General features: G+C 38.6%; 1 protein-coding gene across 1 annotated transcript; it reads right to left on the minus strand.

Moving 5' to 3' along the window:
• Positions 1–409: 409 nt before the first annotated feature.
• mrpl38 (mitochondrial ribosomal protein L38) lies at positions 410–19763 on the minus strand. The gene is made up of 9 exons (XM_079846067.1): positions 19604–19763; positions 18136–18321; positions 17793–17924; positions 15901–16103; positions 12894–12966; positions 9900–9945; positions 9298–9456; positions 7445–7581; positions 410–2651 (listed from the first exon to the last, which is right to left on the minus strand). The coding sequence occupies exons 1-9, from the start codon at positions 19689–19691 to the stop codon at positions 2515–2517; spliced, it is 1161 nt and encodes a 386-aa protein (XP_079702193.1). The 5' UTR covers positions 19692–19763; the 3' UTR covers positions 410–2514.
• Between the last annotated feature and the right edge of the window lie 12 nt (positions 19764–19775).

Genomic DNA, 19775 nt, shown 5'->3' on the forward strand with positions numbered 1-19775 from the left:
ATCCCAGATGTTTCCTGCTGGAAGAATTTGTAACCGAACACTGGGATTCATGTGCTGAAAATATATTTTATTATATATAAATATAAAATTTATTTTATATTTAAAAAAAATATATATAAATATATATATAAATATATATATATATATATATATATATATATATATATATATATATATATATATATATATATATATATATATATATATATATATATATATATATATATATATATATATATATATATATATATATATATATATATATATATATTTAATACATTTTGGTACATTTAATACATATATTTAATAAATATATATATATTTAATACATTTTGGACAAATTCCTCTTTCTTTGTCAAGCTAACAATAAAACCACCTTCATTTTTTTAAATGATTTTTTTATTATTTTCAACCTCCTTATAAGTGTCAAAATCACTGTTTTCTCCTTGTCGCACACCCAGACTTTTTAACTTCAACAATGAAAATACAGTTCAAAAATATGACTTATCTGGTAACTATTAATGCACCTGAATTAAGCACTAGTAAAATCATTTAAATACATTATAATACTTCATATGAGACCACTATCAATATTACTTTTTATACAATATATTGCTGTCGCCTTTAAATTTTGTGTGAAAGATTGTTTAGGTGGTTTCTATGGAAATATTCAGTGACATCAGAGCACATGTGGGACATGGAGGGAATTAAAATGTTCATCAACAACAAATGAAGAAAAATCAAGCTAAATATTGCTTGAACAGTTCATATATTTATTCTACGTCATTTCCAAACATGCTGTACGGCCAAGGGTGTTTTTAAAAAGCTAAACATTTTAAGTTAAATAAAAGTATCTTGCATACATGAAATGCTAAGTATTAGTTCAAAGCTAATCAGTTTTCACAAAAAAAACTACAGAAATGTAATTTCCACCACACTGCCCTCTGTGGTTGAAATTACAGCATGTGGTGGAGATGACATTTAAGACTAGCCTACAAAGTACAATTGATACGGATTGCCAGAGTAGATTTGTGTAATAACTTTTATATTATAATACTTTTTATATTTATCTACTGTTTCTCTACATTCACATCAATTCATTGTCATTTCCACAGGATCCTTAGGATAGTTCATTTATCTCATTGACAAATGTATAATTATTGCATACATTGTGGACAAACTGGTAAAACTAGGTACAAAAATGATCTTAGACAATTCTTGAGTGGCATAAGTTATTCTATTTTTACATAATAGCTGTAGGCTATATTGAGATGTGGTGGAAAAGACATTTGTTCATTGCAGGTCGGAAAAATGTAAAATAATATCAATTTCTCTTGTAACCTAAGTTTGTCTTCTTACAGACCTTAAAACTAGACAAAGTTTGTTACACGTGACTTTTGAACAAGTTTTTCTATTCAACTTCACATGGCTAAAAGTGCCCCTACTGAAGAAACGCCCTTATCATGATCTTTTTCCATTTCCTTTCAACATTGGGTATTTTAGTTTTACAGTGAACTTTCCCTTTTTCCCCACACAGGTTTTTGTTGTTACTGACCTTTTCATTCACCCATATGAAGGAATCAAAGCAATGATTACATCAATAACACGTTTAGGAAACAGCTGTAGATTAGTGCAAGGACGAATTATACAAATCTGTCGTTGTTTCACATCAAATGGTTCTTGAGGTGCGTGACTTAATTATAGGTAGCCTAAGTCTGTTTGAGTCATAAACTGCATTGAAAGCTGATATTTCCTCAATAACAATCTGCAGTAAATAGAGATTACAACTGACCGATATCCAGGCATCAGGATACACAAAGAGCTGAAAGGAAAAGACATTTACACAAACGTCACAGGATAACTGACATTGTTTGATATTAATAGTGGAATTATTAATAGACCTACTATTTACAAAACCGCCCGACCGTTAACTATTTTATTTTTTATTCTTAGTTTAGCTCACACTTTACAGTAAACGTATTAACATTAAGCAATACATTTGCTACAGTAATTATTCATCTTTGGTAATAAAAATCCGTTTCACTGTTAGTTCACGTCAGCTCAAAAATATAATAAACAGATTTAAATACTATATTAAAATGATGAAATTAACATTACGATTAATACATGCTTTAGTTTTTTTCCTTCATTGTTAGTTGTTGGTAACTAAAGTTGCAATAGTCTTTTCTTCACTATTGTGACGCATATCCAAGTGAAAAGGCTTATGGAACAAGAAAGAAAAAGAAAAGTTGGGCAGAAGTTGATCAGATGGTTGTGGTTTTCTATTGGTGGATGTCATGTGAGATGTCACTGCAAGAGGGAGGGGATGGGTATGTTTTTGCACAGATAAATCATTTATAATAAATACTGCAATATTCCATTAAAAAAATCAGAATGGTCAGTTTTGATTTCATGGTGACTTTAAAGGCAGACCACAACACAATGCATAACATTTAGTTTATTACAAACAAAAAACAAACCCTCCTGCTTCAAACATGACACATGCATATGCGTTTAATAAATCCCATAAGTGTGTTCTGCCCCGTCTCTGTAGCGGTCCAGGTATCGGAGCGGCTGTCCGTGAGGGTATTTCTTCTGAGGTGGGTGATACACTGGAGGTCTGCTGAACTCAAACACTGGCTCTCTCATATCTGTGGAATATATTAAGCACTACATGAGCTATCACTTATACTTTTTTAGGGTTTCCGAGTTAGTCAACGCCAACCCCCGTGACCCAGTTCTTACGATTTTTGGAACGGATGTTAACTGAGTCACAAATCACTTGTGAAGTGTTGCCAAGTCTTGCTAGAGAAAGAAGCAACCTGGGGCCAGATACATAAACATAGCCACTATTACCCCTTTTCCACCAAAGCAGAGCCAGAGGTAGATCGGAGCCAGAGCCTAGTTTCAAATCGGTTCTTTGTTACCCCTTTTCCACCAGTGCTAGAGCTAGTTTAGGGCCAGAGCTAGTCCCAGTTCATTGTTGGTTCGACTGAGGAGCCTTCTAAGAACTGTTTGCTTTTCCACGGGCTGAGAGCCACAACAGAGCCATGTCTTACGTCACTGTATACGTCTCATCTTTCTCAGCAACGCTAGCGAGGCAGCGGCAGTGTTGCCAAGTCTGCGGTTATGCCGCGGGCTTTTTTTCATGACCGCGGCTTGAAGCGACCCCAATTATGTTATATTTAGCCCCGGGAATGTGAATTTTAGTAGGCAACCATGCCAAAAAAACACATTTTACCCCCAAATGTGATTTTTACTGGGGAAGCCCCCCTGAAACGCGATTGGGCTTGTTTTTAGTAGCAATTGGGCGGGTTTTGTTGTGAAAACCTGGCAACCCTGGGCAGCGGGAAACACACACACACCAGGCTTGTTCAAGATGCATCGGCTGCGCAGACCGATCCACGTATGATAAAAAACGCATGAGTGAATCAAAAGCATAAGGAGTCATATGCTCTCGCTGGACTCGTTATCATACTGCGATTGGTCTGCACCGCTGCGAACAAGCCTTCCATCAACAATGCAAACGTTGCGTTACTATTGATTCACATGGCTTTACGATCCTACATCGGCATCAAAACACAACGAAACCACAGCGAATCCAACGCATTTATGCAGTTCGCCGTCATTTGTATAGACGGAGATTACAAACGAGCAGCAGCTGTTAGCTCCATTAGCTGCTATTTCACAATGGCGGATCTCCAGTTTGTGTTGGTCTTGTTGACTCCGCCCCCAGCGCCTGACGTAATCGGTTCTTACTTCTAGCCCTGTCCTAGCCCAGCAATGTTTTGGTGCTACTTAAGAACCACTTTTCCTGGCTCGGAGCTGGGGCTTTGGGTGTGGAAACACATACCCCTTTTCCACCAAAGCAGTGCTAGAGCTAGATCGGAGCCAGAGCCTAGTTTCAAATCGGTTCTTTGTGTTTCCACACCCAAAGCCCCAGCTCCGAGCCAGGAAAAGTGGTTCTTAAGTAGCACCAAAACATTGCTGGGCTAGAAGTAAGAACCGATTACGTCAGGCGCTGGGGGCGGAGTCAACAAGACCAACACAAACTGGAGATCCGCCATTGTTGAAATAGCAGCTAATGGAGCTAACAGCTGCTGCTCGTTTGTAATCTCCGTCTATACAAATGACGGCGAACTGCATGAATGCGTTGGATTCGCTGTGTTTTCGTTGTGTTTTGATGCCGATGTAGGATCGTAAAGCCATGTGAATCAATAGTAACGCAACGTTTGCATTGTTGATGGAAGGCTTGTTCGCAGCGGTGCAGACCAATCGCAGTATGATAACGAGTCCAGCGAGAGCATATGACTCCTTATGCTTTTGATTCACTCATGCGTTTTTTATCATACGTGGATCGGTCTGCGCAGCCGATGCATCTTGAACAAGCCTGGTGTGTGTGTGTTTCCCGCTGCCCAGGGTTGCCAGGTTTTCACAACAAAACCCACCCAATTGCTACTCAAAACAAGCCCAATCGCGTTTCAGGGGGGCTTCCCGGTAAATATCACATTTGGGGGTAAAATATGTGTTTTTTTTGGCATGGTTGCCTGCTAAAATTCGCATTCCCGGGGCTAAATATTACATAATTGGGGTCGCTTCAAGCCGCGGTCATGAAAAAAAGTCTGCGGCATAACCGCAGACATGGCAACACTGCCGCTGCCTCGCTAGCGTTGCTGAGAAAGATGAGACGTATACAGTGACGTAAGACGTGGCTCTCAGCCCGTGGAAAAGCAAACGGTTCTTAGAAGGCTCCTCAGTCGAACCAACTATGAACTGGGACTAGCTCTGGCTCTGAATTAGCTCTAGCACTGCCTTGGTGGAAAAGGGGTATATGTTAAAGGGATAGTTCACACAAAAATGAAAATCACCTCATGATTTACTAACCCAGAAAGCATCTGTATATGAAATTATTCTTTCAGACGAATACAATCTGAGTTATATTAAAGGGTTAGTTCACCCAAAAATGAAAATTCTGTCATTAATTACTCACCCTCATGTCGTTCGACACCCGTCAGACCTCCGTTCATATTCGGAACACAAATGAAGATATTTTTGTTGAAAGCTGATGCTGAGAAAGGCTTCAGACAGGCCTCCATTGGCATTCAGTACATTTTCACTCCCAAGACCCATAAAAGGCACTTAAAACGTTGTTACAAAGTCCATCTCACCACAGTGGCTCTACAATAATCTTACGATGCGACGACAATAGTTTTTGTGCGCAAAAAAAAAAATCTAAATAACACCTTTATCCAACTTGTTATTGCATTCCGTGTATGCCTCCACGACGCATGCGCGAGAATATGACGTAACGCTGGGGTTCGGGAATCCATGAAATGCGCACTTTAGTGGGTCTGGGTCATGTGTCCGAACGCCGGATCTGCGTCATATTCTCGCGCATGCGTCGTGGAGGCACACACGGAAGACAAGAACAAGTTGGATAAAGGTGTTATTTTGATTTTTTTTTGCGCACAAAAACTATTGTCGGCGCATCGTAAGATTATTGTAGAGTCACTGTGGTGAAATGCCGTTAATAAAGACCTTCTGAAGCGAATCGATGCGTTTGTGTAAGAAAAATATCCATATTTAAAAATCGTTCATTTTTTTCTGTGGCTCTTCATTCAGCCGTCCCCGCTCCATCACTTCCGGCGAATAAGGTCAAAATACATGCAAAATACTATGTATTTTAGTTGAAATCTGATGGCTCTGAAAGGCCTCCATTGGCACAATGCACGTTACACTCTCAAGACCCTAAAAAGGTACTAAAGACGTCGTTACAAAGTCCATCTCACTACAGTGGTTCTAAAATAACTTTATGAAGCGACGAGAATAGTTTTTGTGCGCAAAAAAACCCTAAATAACGACTTAGTGACAGTGATGACGATTTCAAAACATGGCCTCATGAAGCTTCGAAGCGTTATGAATCAGTGAGTAGATTCAGCAGTTTGAATCGCCAAATTTCAGCAGTTTGACACGCGATCCGAATCATGATTCGACTCGCTGATTCATAACGCTTCGAAGCTTCATGAGGCCGTGTTTTGAAATCGTCATCACTATGTAAGTCGTTATTTAGGGTTTTTTTGCGCAAAAAAACTATTCTCACCGATTCATAAAGTTATTGTAGAACCACTGTAGTGAGATGGACTTTGTAACGACGTCTTTAGTACCTTTTTAGGGTCTTGAGAGTGAACCGTGCATTGTGCCAATGGAGGCCTTTCAGAGCCATCAGATTTCAACTAAAATATCTTCATTTGTGTTCTGAAGATGAACGGAGGTCTTACGGGTGTCGAACGACATGAGGGTAAGTAATTAATGACAGAATTTTCATTTTTGGGTGAACTAACCCTTTAAGACATCAATGTGTCGCCACGAGCGTCATGGTTTAATAAGGATTCGTATGTCTATGTGTTTTTACTCTCATTGCTCTCATACTCTAAAATATCCCCATTGACATGCATTATACGACTATCACACTGCAACGGATGGAGATAAAAATCTTCAATTGTGTTCTACTGAAGAAACAAAGACACCTACATCTTGGATGCCCTGGGGGTAAGCAGATAAACATAAGAATTTCGTTTTTTGGGTGAACTATCCCTTTAATATAACTGATTGTATTCGTCTGAAAGAAGAAAGTCACATACACCTAAGATGGTTTGTGGGTGAGTAAATCATGGGGTAATTTTCATTTTTGGTTGAACTATCCCTTTAAGACTGTCTTAAGAACTAGTTTGACCAACTAGCAAGACAAGAGGTAATCAGTCTTCTTTTTTTTTTTCATTGATGAAAGAAAGTCTTACAGGTTTGGAATGACATTTGGATGAGTACCGGTAAATTAAATTAGACAAATCTACCTTATGTAACAGACTTTAAATGTAATTAGATGATTAATTTTAAGTCTAGTCTAAACAGTTTATGCAACCAGACACTTGTCTGGGAAAAATAAGCCCAAAACATTTTCATTTTCATTCCGTGAACTGTTTTTTGGCTCTTCAAAAAAGTGAAAAAAAAGAAAAGGTTTCTTACTGTTGCATCAAAATCACCCTGAATCATTTGAAAGATGCTGAATCAAATGACTTCAGATATCAAAATAGACTTGGTAAAAGACATTGCAGTCAGTTTGAGGGTTCGGTAATGTAGTAATAACGAATAACAGCACCATTTTGGTGGAAAAGAGCACTTGCTTGCCTCTGAGAGAATAGGTTTTGTCTAATAGGTGCCAACCATGCGCAACTGTATTCTGGAAATAAGCCTAAAAACGCAACCGTGTGACTGTCCAAATCTATAAGTGACTTCTTAAAAAAACAAGCCCAAAGTTGTTTATCATAAGCTGACTAGGCGACTCTGCACACGTGACAAACGGAAGCGTTAACACATGTAGCAATAGTAAACAAAAATCTGCACTTCAATACAACGAAGGAAGTTTTTTTTCTTCCACATCACTCACTTAATAACTCATGAAAGGTGTGCGTGACAGACTCATCCCATTGGCTCTGGAAAAATGCCAGACCGGCTGGAGTCATCACATCCTGATGCTTCCTGTAGAAGTCCAGCGTTCGGAAAGTCCGTTGCTTCAGACAATAGCTAGAAACAGGACAGAGAGACATAATATATATAATTTTAAAATGTTATGCGAGGTGAAGAGTCTTTCTGTGGGTAAGCAGTAAAAAAAAACCAGAACAAAAAAGAATATCCGTTTCCTTTCAAACACAATGTCAAGTGTCTGGCCTTAGAAATTAAACTGTGATCTTTGTACGTGATCCAAGGACTTCTCGTTTCAGAAAAGTAGCCATTATAAAACGGCTATCAGGGTTTCTGCAGCTTTTATGAAGATAAAAAGACCTTTTTAACACCAATTAAAGACAATTTAAGAAATAAATTGAAGGGAACAACACGTCAATATGTTCTCAATGTAAATGTTTCAGCACACAATGAGTATAAGTGACACTTTTTCAATTTAAAGTTTGAAAATACAAATCTCTAACTTTTTTTTATAATTTTTTTTACACAAAATTGCTTAAAAGTTTGAGATAAAAAATCTTGGGATTAAAACAAGAACAAATATCTGCCATTGGGTTCATGAAAATCTTAATTTAGTAATTTTCAAACCCAATGACAGATCGACTGATCAATCTTTATCACTGTCCCGGTAGCTCCCGATAAATAACGGAAAAATAATTAACAACATGTAACAAGTAGAATTATGTACCGCTCCTTTAATGCAGAAGGCAGTCCGTGCTGTGAACGTCGCATGTATGCGTGTAATATTTCTGTTGCTCTCACTGTTTATTTTCTGTTCAGTAACACAGTTGTTAGTGGAGTGTTTTGCAAACTGCCCCATGTGAGCGTAGGATCGACGACGCCCTAAAAATGCATATAACGTGGGAATTGAAGACACCACATTTATGTGACCAAGTGTAAATGGAATCGTTCTGATAAATCAGATATCTGATCTGTAAAAACACGAAGTGGACCAGGTATAAATAGTCCCAGCAAGATAACTGTTCGGGATGCTTGAAATATAGGAATATAGGAAGAAAAATATAAATATTGAATTGGGGAGGGGGGTTAAATGAATGTATCTCTGAACGAAACTGTCTCCAGAATAGTTTTGAAACTATCAAACTAAAGCTGAATAAAGTCTTGAAATTATGCAATCTAATTTAAATAAAAAAAACACTGCTCATGCTACATGTGAGTACCTTTGTTTGGGTAGTGATTAAAATGCAGTGGTTGCCTCACATTTCAAATGGCTAATTTTCTTAAGGCTAGTTTGGGCTGTTATAGAGCAAATAAACAACACAATAATTTGCTTAAGCAAAGAAAAAGAAAAAAAACGACAGATGTTCTCGAAATAAATAAAAAAAACCTCTGAATCGGCCATGAAAAATCTATAAGTAGATCTTGCCTTTCATCAAGGCTGAGGTCAGGGATCTTTGGCTTGAAAAGGTTGGTGACCACTGCGCTAGAGGCATTGTTTTAGAGACTCCAAAATTGGTGTGGTTAATGTTGGGCCAGACCTCTATCTGTGTGCCAAATTTCATAACTTTCCCGAAAACGGTTCTATGGGCTGCCATAGACTTCAATGGGGGAATAATAATATTAAGAAGAAGAAATCGAACGGTTTCAATACATTCGGTGCTTGGCCCCTAATTAAAATAAATGATCTGGATTTGGGGGGATAATGTGCTTATTTGTCAAGAAAACACTGTGATAAGCAAAATGTCAGTGCAAAATATAATTTTGTATTTTATATATTATAATTTTTATGTCATGATGTAAGAGTGTAAAACTACCCACCTGGGAGCAGGCCGGAAATCATCAATGAAGTCAACCGGACCCTCTTGTTTAAACAGGATATAGGCGTATCTGTGAAAGCCTGTTCCTCTGGCAGGGAAAGGGCTGATGTAATGACAGACCTCTTCGCCTGACGTCACAGAATTTCCCGGGATATTCCCACTGTAATGTTTTATTAGTAACATACTTTCATTACCAACAGGGCCTGGGTCAGACTGAGGCCAATGCTGAACTGAATGCCCTGACACCAGGCCTCCGCCATGCAGTTGTTAAGGTCACACTTTAGTTTAGGGTCCAATTCTCACTATTAACTACAACATTTGCCTCAATTAACTCTTAAATACTGCTTATGAATAGTTAGTAAGGTAGTTGTTAAGTGTAGTTATTGTGTAGGATTAAGGGATGTAGAATATGATCATACATTAATATGTGCTTTATAAATACTAATAAACCTTCAATATCCTAGTAATATGCATGCTAATAAGCAACTAGGTAATAGTGAGAATTGGACCCTAAACTAAAGTGTTACCGTGGGTTTTTATGGAAATTTGTTGAAATAAATATGAATATGGCTCAAGTAATGCAGGATAAGCAAACATACTCACACTAGCCAATGAAGATACTCCTGCTCACCATCCAGGAGGTGTTCATCTGCAAAAACAGACACCGCTTACTGCACTGTACCGCCATCTTGTGGAGGAACTTCAAATTGCATTTTACTAACTAGCTAAAGTGACATTTCTAAATAAAATATTTTATTTATATATAACAAAAACTCAAATTATATATATATATAATATATATATATATATATATATGTCTCTGTTTGGATTTAAATTGGCAAATGCTTAAGAGTCTATGATTGGATAATTTTAGCAGTGATTATTATGTTTCTAGCATGTTATATGTTTGACAACAGTTCTTCTAACCCTCATTGATGGAGTGTGTAGCTTTTTTTTATTTCTTAAAGGGTTAGTTCACCCAAAACTGAAAATTCTGTCATGAATTACTTACCCTCATGTCGTTGGACACCCGTCAGACCTCCGTTCATCTTCGGAACAGAAATGAAGATATTTTAGTTGAAATCTGATGGCTCTGAAAGGCCTCCATTGGCACAATGCACGGTTCACTCTCAAGACCCTTAAAAGGTACTAAAGACGTCGTTACAAAGTCCATCTCACTACAGTGGTTCTAAAATAACTTTATGAATCAGCGACAATAGTTTTTGTGCGCAAAAAACCCCCCTAAATAACGACTTACATAGTGATGACGATTTCAAAACACGGCATCATGAAGCTTCGAAGCGTTATGAATCAGTGAGCCGAATCATGATTCGGATCGCGTGTCAAACCGCCAAACTGCTGAAATGTGGCGATCCAAACTGCTGAAATGTGGCGATCCAAACTGCTGATTCGACTCGCTGATTCATAACGCTTCTAAGCTTCATGAGGCCGTGTTTTGAAATCGTCATCACTATGTAAGTCGTTATTTAGGGGTTTTTTTGCGCACAAAACTATTGTCGCCGATTCATAAAGTTATTTTAGAACCACTGTAGTGAGATGGACTTTGTAACGACGTCTTTAGTACCTTTTTAGGGCTTTGAGAGTGAACGGTGCCATTGAGCCAATGGAGGCCTTTCAGAGCCATCAGATTTCAACTAAAATATTTTCATTTCTGTTCCGAAGATGAACGGAGGTCTGACGGGTGTCGAACGACATGAGGGTAAGTAATTCATGACAGAATTTTCATTTTTGGGTGAACTAACACTTTAAACAACCATGCAGGAAGACACATCATGACCATATAGTCCAGGATGACCATGTCAAGATTCATGTGAAAGAATGGTTGGGAGGGAGTATGAAGGATCATTTCCACACATGAGTGCAGACCTCAAATTCATGGAAAGTCTTTGGGATGTGCTGGAGGAGACTTAATAGAGTGCTGGACTCTTGCATTGGCAATACATGATCTTGACCAAAAATTGGATGCCCCTCTTGATGGAAAAACATCACAGCATTTATTCTCATGTACTTCTACAGGGAGTGCAGAATTATTAGGCACGTTGATTTTCTGATCATATTTTTTTTCCAGGCACATTTGACCAATTCCAAACCACAGTAATACTAATAACTACTATTGATTTAGTATTTAATAATGTATAAGTGATATATAATTGTTCATGAAGGCTGGAAATGAAAATCACCTTATATTCAGGTGTGCAGAATTATTAGGCATGTTTTCTTTTACAGATAAATTGAGCCAAAAAAGAGATTTAACTCAGACTGAAAAGTCAAAAAGTATTAAATGCCCATGAGAAGGATGCAATACTAATGCAATACTAGACATTGCAGTTAAGGCATGACCATTGGACAGTGAAATGCTCGTTGGGTCAGCAGGATCTGACAAAATCAGGTGGTGAAGAAAAGACACCTGTTAACTGCAAAAGAATTAAGAATTAAGGTGAAGAATTAAGGGTGAAACCATCAGGAACCCTTTAGTCTCCAGCGCCACCATTTTCCAGAGCTGCAACCTACCTGGAGTCTCCAGAAGTGCAAGGTGTCAGGATCTCAGAGACTTCAGTTAGGTAAAGAATCCTAAAAAATGACCCCCACTAGATAAGAATCATAAGCTGAAGTGTTGTAAAATACATGAAGAAGGTTTTTTTATAGGCTTTATGGACAGATAGGTTGAGAGTGACTCTTGAAGGACCAGCACCACATCCTCTAGTACCACTGTTTGAAGAATTCATCTTCCAGAATCTGGCAGTACGTTTTGGGAGTTCATTTTAGTCCATCCTGAAGTCCGTTTTGCAGAGATGGACTAAAAATTTTTTAGGATTCTTTACCTAACTGAAGTCTCTGAGATCCTGACACCTTGCACTTCTGGAGACTCCAGGTAGGTTGCAGCTTTGGAAAATGGTGGCGCTGGAGACTAAAGGGTTCCTGATGGTTTCACCCTTAATTCTTCACCTTAATTCTTTTGCGGTTAACAGGTGTCTTTTCTTCACCACCTGTTTTTGTCAGATCCTGCTGACCCAACGAGCATTTCACTGTCCAATGGTCATGCCTTAACTGCAATGTCTAGTATTGCATTAGTATTGCATCCTTCTCATGGGCATTTAATACTTTTTGACTTTTCAGTCTGAGTTAAATCTCTTTTTTGGCTCAATTTATCTGTAAAAGAAAACATGCCTAATAATTCTGCACACCTGAATATAAGGTGATTTTCATTTCCAGCCTTCATGAACAATTATATATCACTTATACATTATTAAATACTAAATCAATAGTAGTTATTAGGATTACTGTGGTTTGGAATTGGTCAAATGTGCCTGGAAAAAAAATATGATCAGAAAATCAACGTGCCTAATAATTCTGCACTCCCTGTACTGTAGCTCAAATTGCTCAAGAAGTTAATGCTGGTCCTGAAAGGTGTCCGAATACACAGTGCATCGCATTTTGATATGTATGGGGCTGCATAGCTGCAGACCAGTCATGCTGACCCCTGTCCACCGCCGAAAGCACCAACAGTGGGCTTGAATATGTACTATAGATATCATTAGATCAAAATATGTATTTGATGTAAATAATTGGATGTACCTGGGCAGGTTAACAACAGCGTCCAGAGCGAATCCTCTTCTGCTTCGAAACGTATCTGAGGTGCTTGTGCTGCCTGTGGATTTCACACAAACATTGGAAATCAAAGCCTGTTTCACAGATGAGAGCGTCAATCTATCGCTTAATGCCGTTGCTGAGAGAGACTCTATTCTTTCCGGTGAAATCACAAAACAATATGCAAACGTGTCCATGGTCTTATTATACAATCATTGATGAACATCTTTGATTTTAATGAAGAAAAACTACACTCACCTAAAGGATTATTAGGAACACCATACTAATACTGTGTTTGACCCCCTTTCACCTTCAGAACTGCCTTAATTCTACAAGGCATTGATTCAACAAGGTGCTGAAAGCATTCTTTAGAAATGTTGGCCCATATTGATAGGATAGCATCGTGCAGTTGATGGAGATTTGTGGGATGCACATCCAGGGCACGAAGCTCCCGTTCCACCACATCCCAAAGATGCTCTATTGGGTTGAGATCTGGTGACTGTAGGGGCCATTTTAGTACAGTGAACTCATTGTCATGTTCAAGAAACCAATTTGAAATGATTCAAGCTTTGTGACATGGTGCATTATCCTGCTGGAAGTAGCCATCAGAGGATGGGGACATGGTGGTCATAAAGGGATGGACATGGTCAGAAACAATGCTCAGGTAGGCCGTGGCATTTAAACCATGCCCAATTGACACTAAGGGGCCTAAAGTGTGACAAGAAAACATCCCCCACACCATTACACCACCAGCACCAGCCTGCACAGTGGTAACGAGGCATGATGGATCCATGTTCTCATTCTGTTTACGCCAAATTCTGACTCTACCATCTGAATGGCTCAACAGAAATCGAGACTCATCAGACCAGGCAACATTTTTCCAGTCTTCAACAGTCCAACTTTGGTGAGCTTGTGCAAATTGTAGCCTCTTTTTCCTATTTGTAGTGGAGATGAGTGGTACCCGGTGGGGTCTTCTGCTGCTGTAGCCCATCCGCCTCAAGGTTGTGCGTGTTGTGGCTTCACAAATGCTTTGCTGCATACCTCGGTTGTAACGAGTGGTAATTTCAGTCAAAGTTGCTCTTCTATCAGCTTGAATCAGTCGGCCCATTCTCCTCTGACCTCTCGCATCAACAAAGCATTTTCGCCCACAGGACTGCAGCATACTGGATGTTTTTCCCTTTTCACACCATTCTTTGTAAACCCTAGAAATGGTTGTGCGTGAAAATCCCAGTAACTGAGCAGATTGTGAAATACTCATACCCCTTTTCCACCAAGGCAGTGCTAGAGCTAATTCAGAGCCAGAGCTAGTCCCAGTTCATAGTTGGTTCGACTGAGGAGCCTTCTAAGAACCGTTTGCTTTTCCACGGGCTGAGAGCCACAACAGAGCCATGTCTTACGTCACTGTATACGTATATCTTTCTCAGCAACGCTAGCGAGGCAGCGGCAGTGTTGCCAAGTCTACGGGTATGCCGCAGGCTTTTTTTCATGACCGCGGCTTGAAGCGACCCCAATTATGTAATATTTAGCCCCGGGAATGCGAATTTTAGCAGGCAACCATGCCAAAAAAACACATATTTTACCCCCAAATGTGATTTTTACCGGGGAAGCCCCCCTGAAACGCGATTGGGCTTGTTTTGTTGTGAAAACCTGGCAACCCTGGGCAGCGGGAAACACACACACACCAGGCTTGTTCAAGATGCATCGGCGCTGCGCAGACCGATCCACGTATGATAAAAAACGCATGAGTGAATCAAAAGCATAAGGAGTCATATGCTCTCGCTGGACTCGTTATCATACTGCGATTGGTCTGCACCGCTGCGAACAAGCCTTCCATCAACAATGCAAACGTTGCGTTACTATTGATTCACATGGCTTTACGATCCTACATCGGCATCAAAACACAACGAAAACACAGCAAATCCAACGCATTTATGCAGTTCGCCGTCATTTGTATAGACGGAGATTACAAACGAGCAGCAGCTGTTAGCTCCATTAGCTGCTATTTCACAATGGCGGATCTCCAGTTTGTGTTGGTCTTGTTGACCCCGCCCCCAGCGCCTGACGTAATCGGTTCTTACTTCTAGCCCTGTCCTAGCCCAGCAATGTTTTGGTGCTACTTAAGAACCACTTTTCCTGGCTCGGAGCTGGGGCTTTGGGTGTGGAAACACAAAGAACCGATTTGAAACTAGGCTCTGGCTCCGATCTAGCTCTGGCTCTGCTTTGGTGGAAAAGGGGTATCAGACCGGCTCGTCTGGCACCAACAACCATGCCACGCTCAAAATTGCTTAAATCACCTTTCTTTCCCATTCTGACATTCAGTTTGGAGTTCAGGAGATTGTCTTGACCAGGACCACACCCCTAAATGCATTGAAGCAACTGCCATGTGATTGGTTGATTAGATAATTGCATTAATGAGAAATTAAACAGGTGTTCCTAATAATCCTTTAGGTGAGTGTATATGAGAGCGGATTAGAACCCGAAACCTTTGACATGGTTTACAAAAATTCTACCACCAGACCACTAGAGAAGTCTTTCGCGGATCTGTGTATTTATTCACTCACTCACGCAAAGAATATCAGGACTAATAATATATTTGACGCAAATTAATGCAAATATTGTTTACAAATAGTCCCAAAAAGATTATTTCCCAACTAGAATTAGACCTAGAATTTCGTTCACTGTTCTGTTTGACCTGTTACGGCCTTGCAGTGAATTAGTCTATTATTTAAAATAAAATTAAAATCATTCATTATTTCATAGTACATGATTTAATTTCAATAGGCTATATTTAGTTCAAATTCAGAGGAACAGTTCATGTTCAGAAGAAACATTCATGTTGAAGAACTGTTAATAATAAAGATTGAGAAGATTGGATCAGTTTTGTTACTTTTTTTTGGAATACTTGATCCGGCCCAGCCTGACCCAGAGTCTACCTCCAGCGGCCCCCAGGTAAAATGAGTTTGAGACCCCTGCTTTACACGTTCTGAAGCCTCACCTGACTCGGTGTTAAGTGATTCCCAAAATGCACGACTGCGTCGCTGTCATCTCCGTGAGCCACATGCAGCATGACCCGTGGAACAAAATATGCCATGGGAAAGAGGTCCTGGTAGATTCGGTAGTGTTCGGCAAGCCTCTGGATGTGGAACGGTCCGTTTGTCTTCTCCCACTGCGTCTTTACTCTGTCGAGGGAAATGCGAACTGGAAGCCATAAAATAAGAAAGGATTACATGAAATGTCCTATTGCTGATTATATGATGTAATGTATAGACAGGTAATGTTTCTATACCACTAAACATTTATATATTCACACTTAAAGGCACAATATGTAATTAAAATATCCAAAATACACTAGAACAATGCTATATATTGTGTTGTCTTGTGTAACTACATTATCCCAAATGTTTCCAAGAATGTTTAAATCCAGAGAAATATGCACCTCTCTAAAAATGTAAACGCGTCACTTCTATGCGGACCGGAAGCGCTGTGATTGGTCTGCTAGAACCTCTCCCTCAAAAGTATCATGCTCCATCTGCATGTTTAACTGCACACGGACAAGGACGCAGAAGTATAAATGGAAATTGACACATAGCCCACGGCATAGAGGCTACTGCGCAGGTCCGACGCAGAAGTATAAATCACCGTTCAGTCTTATTGTTTAAATCTGGTTTTCTTGTTTTACCATGCCTAATATCGATCAAGCACACTGCTGTGTGAACAAGTGTCTCGTAGTAGCTGCGCAGTGAACGCACAGAGTAGCATTATAACATAACTTTCAACACACTCAAATGTATCTAATTTGATAAAACAATGCTGCGAGACCCCACATACACATGAGCGGCGACTGAGGCATAATAAAGGGTGTTAATAAAGGCCTTCTGAAGCAAAGTGGTGCGTTTGTGTAAGAAAAATATCCATATTTAAAACTTTATAGACTAAAATAACTAGCTTCCGGCGGTCAGCAGTACACAAGTCGACTTACGTTGAAAGTCTTTCCGCTCACAAATTCCGCCATGGTGTAAGCGCAACTGGCTTTTAAAGGGAATGGGAGATGAAACTCTGATTGGTTTATTGCACGTTACGCCCAAAACACACCCATGACTCATTAAGAGACTAGGGACAACCCTTTGGACCATACGCCTGGCACGCTGACCGTTTTTTCCCCGACATTAAACTAATAGTGCGTTCACACCAGACGCGTATGGAGCAATTAAATCGCGCTATTCGTGCATAGTTGGACGCTTGAACATTTTGAGTTTACTCGCTTCATTCGCGTGTGTAATTCAGGGTGATTGGGACACTTTTTCCAAGTCATCTCAATAGCAAAAAGTGTCCCAATCACCCCGAAATCCCCCTATGTATAGCTCAAATTGAGTAAAGAATGTTTTTTACAACTTACCAGATTGTCCGACCTCCTCACTCACTTTCTTCCAAGCAAGATCATTTTTATTCCTGTTTCTATAAAGTACGTACAGCTCCGGGTACCCACATATGATTTTGTCCTCATTGTTGTCATTACTAGAGCAAGCTCCTGATTGGTTAACGCGGCGCGAATATTCGCCAAAGTTCAGATTTTTCAACTCACGCGTCAAACGCTCAATCCGCGGCGTGTCATTCGCGCCGCAGAATGTCTATCCGCGTCTTTGCATTGACTTAACATGTAAATCACTCGTGCAAAACGCTTCATTCACGTCTGGTGTGAACACACCATAAGAGGTCAATAATTGGATCTTGAACCTCAAGATACTTAATAATATACCCTTAGCAAATGAAACCCTGCTTTCCGTTACTGTGTGAAGTTTAGTTTAGTTCCGAAGTTAATTCTGAAATCATTCTGCTCTGCTTCCTCTTTGGAGATCATAATGATGCACTGATGCCGGAGTCACTCACATGTTTGTAGTCGATTTTCTCTTTCCATCTCTGGGTTCTTTTTGTTCTCCCGCATGACCTTCTTCCTCTCCTTCACCTCCATCTTCCTGGAGGGACGTTGATACGGGAGGCCGATGTTGACTGGCTCAACGGCTGCTCACAAAAACCATCAAAGCATCATGACAGGTGAATGTTCACTGACAGCCAAACCAGCAAACAATGATGTCCCTCGAACAAACCCACACATATGCATCGAGATTTGCTATCATAAGGCATAGCATTTCCAGGTAAATGCACAGCTATGGATCTAATGTGTGTGTATTCATACTAGCTCAATGGCTCAAGTCCATCCGCGACGACTTGCCTTCTTTCGTCTCCTCCTCTCTGTATTTCCTGTAGCTCTTCCACCAAACATCTCTCCGGTCGGCCTCCTCCGCTGCTCTCACATAGCGAGTGTAACTGCGGTATTTCTCCAGATGGTCCAGCTGAGTCCAGTCAATGTCCTCATTGGGCATCGGACCGAGAGGAGGGGACCGGTGACCCAGAACAGCTACAGAAGATTCAATACAGGATTTATTATCAGTGTAATGTAATAATAATAATAAAAATGTTGTAATATAAAATATATATATATATATATATATATTTATATATATATTAATATATGCTATGATAATGTTTAATATGAATATAGTTAATACAACAATAATAATAATATAAAATGTAATATAAATGTAATCATAATAAAATAATAATTAAAATATGAATAATGTTATAAATGTTTAATATAAATATAATTAAGACAATAATAATATAAAATGATGTAATATAAATTTGATAATACAAATATTAATAAATGCTATGATAATCTTTAATATAAATATAATTAACACAACTACAACAATTATAATATAAAATGTAATATAAATGTGATCATAATAAAATAATAATAAAAATAAATGTAATAAATGTTTAATATAAATATAATTAAGACAACAATAATAATATAAAATGTTGTAATATAAATTTGATAGTAAAAATATGAATAAATGCTATGATAATCTTTAATATAAATATAATTAACACAACAACAGTAATAATATAAAATGTATAATCATTAAATAATAATACAAATATTAATAAATGTTATGATGATGCTTGATATAAATATAATAAACACAACTACAACAACAATTATAATTATATCAAATGCTGAAATATAAATGTAATAATAAATATTATAATAATGTTGTAATATGAATATAAAAAACAACAGTTGAAGTATAAATGTGAATGTACTAATAGTAATCAACGATAAATAGTATAAAAAATTAATATAAATATAATAATACAAAACAACAACAAAAATAAATATTATAATAATGTTGTAGTAATATGAATATACAAATACAAAAAACAACAATGTTGTAGTATAAATGTATGTAATAATGATAAACAGCAATAATAAATAGTATAATATTTTTATACAGAAATAACAATAAAAAATATGTTAATGTTGTAATATATAATAACAAAACAACCGTAATAATAATATGCTTCACTTGGAGACAAGCAGTAAGTCAAAGTGCTTCAGAAAGATACAAAAAACACAGAATGAAAATATAGACTAATGAATAAATTACGTTATCTATGGATGATAATAAAAATAATAAGTAGAAATATAAAATCAATAAGTACGTATACAGTTATAAAGGTGTAAAACGTAAAGGTCATTCAGACCAGACCAGCACACACGCACATACAGCAGCGGCTTTACTGATTATTTAACTCATTAACTGCACATTTACACAATTCTCCTCCAGCAGCCTCACCGGTGGACCGGAGACCCCTCGCATGCCGCTTCAGGCTCGCATCCACCGCCGCCCGCAGGAGAACACACGCCGTCCTGCGCAGCGCCATGATGAACCGCTCCGGAGACGCCGAGGGTGGACGTCAACACACAAGAAACGTGACGCAACACGCAATGTGCGTACACGTCATCGC

The sequence above is a fragment of the Gobio gobio genome (genome assembly GCF_949357685.1).
Source record: "Gobio gobio genome assembly, chromosome: 20".
Classification (NCBI taxonomy): Eukaryota; Metazoa; Chordata; class Actinopteri; order Cypriniformes; family Gobionidae; genus Gobio; species Gobio gobio.